We start from the raw sequence: 1,698 nt of genomic DNA, 5'->3' as shown, positions 1-1,698 counted from the left end.
ATCCATGGTGTACAATCAACTGTTCACAGTACCATCATATAGTTATGCATTCATCACCCCAATTTTTTTAATAATTCAATTTTATTGAGATATATTCACATACCATGCAGTCATACAAAGCATGCAATCAATTGTTCACAGTACCACCATATAGTTGTGCGTCCATCACCAAAATCAATTTTTGAACATTTTCATTACACCAGAAAGAATCAGAATCAGAATAAAAAACAAAAGTAAAAAAGAACACCCAGCAGTGCATCCTGGGCCAGTGTGGCCATGGCGGCTCGTGTCCTTTTCCTCTGTGTCAGACGCTTGTCCTTCACACCGCTGCCCTGGGCTCCTACGCTGGCCGCGATCCGGCCGCTCAGTACTGTCCTGTGCCCCGCAGGAATGCGGACGAGGCCTGTGGCTCCGCAGCCGGTCTCAGTACTTGCTCAGGTTCCAGGTAAAGTTACACACTTGTGCCGCCAATATAGTGAAGCGCCCCCTTTGACGTTAGAGGGAATTAAGGACCGTGTTCTTTACGTGTTGAAACTCTATGATAAGATTGATCCAGAAAAGCTCTCAGTCAATTCCCATTTTATGAAAGACCTGGGCTTAGACAGTTTGGACCAAGTGGAGATTATCATGGCCATGGAGGACGAATTTGGGTTTCAAATTCATGATATAGATGCAGAAAAGTTAATGTGTCCACAAGAAATTGTAGATTACACTGCAGATAAGAAGGACGTATATGAATAAAATATCAGACCAACTTTCTTCACTGAAAGAAGACTCAGATGATACTGACAAGTGTCTGAAGTGAGAATGCATTTTGCCATCATTGCTGACTTTGACAGAATAATTCTGTTGGATTTCTATTTAAAGTGTCTACGTGTTTTGCCCTTTGAAAATAAATCTGTAAAACCAAAAAAAAAAAAAAAAAAAAGAACACCCAAAACACCCCCCCATCCCACCCTATTTTTCATTTAGTTTTTGGTTTTTGTCCCCATTTTTCTACTAATGTATCCATACACTGGATAAAGGGAGTGAGATCCACAAGATTTTCACAATCACACTGTCACCCCTTGTAAGCTACATTGTTAGATACTCGTCTTTGGATTTTGATAGTTTCAGGTATTTACTTCTAGCTTTTCCAATACATTAAACCTAAAGAGGGTTATCTATACAGTGTGTAAGAATGTCCACCAGAGTGACCTCTCAACTCCATTTGAAATCTCTCAGCACCGAAGCTTCACTTCGTTTCATCTTGCATCCCTCTTTTGGTCAAGAAGTTGTTCTCAATCCCATGATGCCAGGTTCAGACTCATCCCCGGGAGTCATATCCTGCGTTGCCAGGGAGATCCACACCCCTGGGAGTCAGGTCTCACGTAGGGGGTAGGGCAGTGAGATCACCTGCCAAGGTGGCTTAGTTAGGGAGAGAGCCACATGTGAGCAACAAAGAGGCACTCAGGGGAGACTCTTAGGCACAATTATAAGCAGTCTATTATGTTTTGCAAAACCATTTGTCTAATACCATGTGGATAGCATCCTGAAAGTTAATAGAGGGTTTCTTTTATATTCTGAGTCTGGGAAGACCTGTCTTTCTATTATTCTTTTGCAAAATGTTCTTGGTTAATCCTTTGGTATTGTTCTCCATAGACATTTTAAGATTGCTTTACCCAATTTTACCCACATATATACAAACACATATTATTG

At 41.2% G+C, this 1,698-nt stretch overlaps 1 protein-coding gene across 1 annotated transcript; it reads left to right on the top strand.

Moving 5' to 3' along the window:
- Positions 1–276: 276 nt before the first annotated feature.
- On the top strand, positions 277–884 carry LOC119528809 (acyl carrier protein, mitochondrial-like). Its single transcript, XM_037829059.1, has one exon. The coding sequence runs from the start codon at positions 277–279 to the stop codon at positions 739–741; it is 465 nt and encodes a 154-aa protein (XP_037684987.1). The 3' UTR covers positions 742–884.
- The last annotated feature ends 814 nt before the right edge of the window (positions 885–1,698 follow it).

This window comes from Choloepus didactylus, chromosome 3 (assembly GCF_015220235.1).
Source record: "Choloepus didactylus isolate mChoDid1 chromosome 3, mChoDid1.pri, whole genome shotgun sequence".
Lineage (NCBI taxonomy): Eukaryota > Metazoa > Chordata > Mammalia > Pilosa > Megalonychidae > Choloepus > Choloepus didactylus.
Note: the sequence above shows the minus strand (reverse complement) of the source record. Positions and strands in the feature narration are given on the sequence as shown.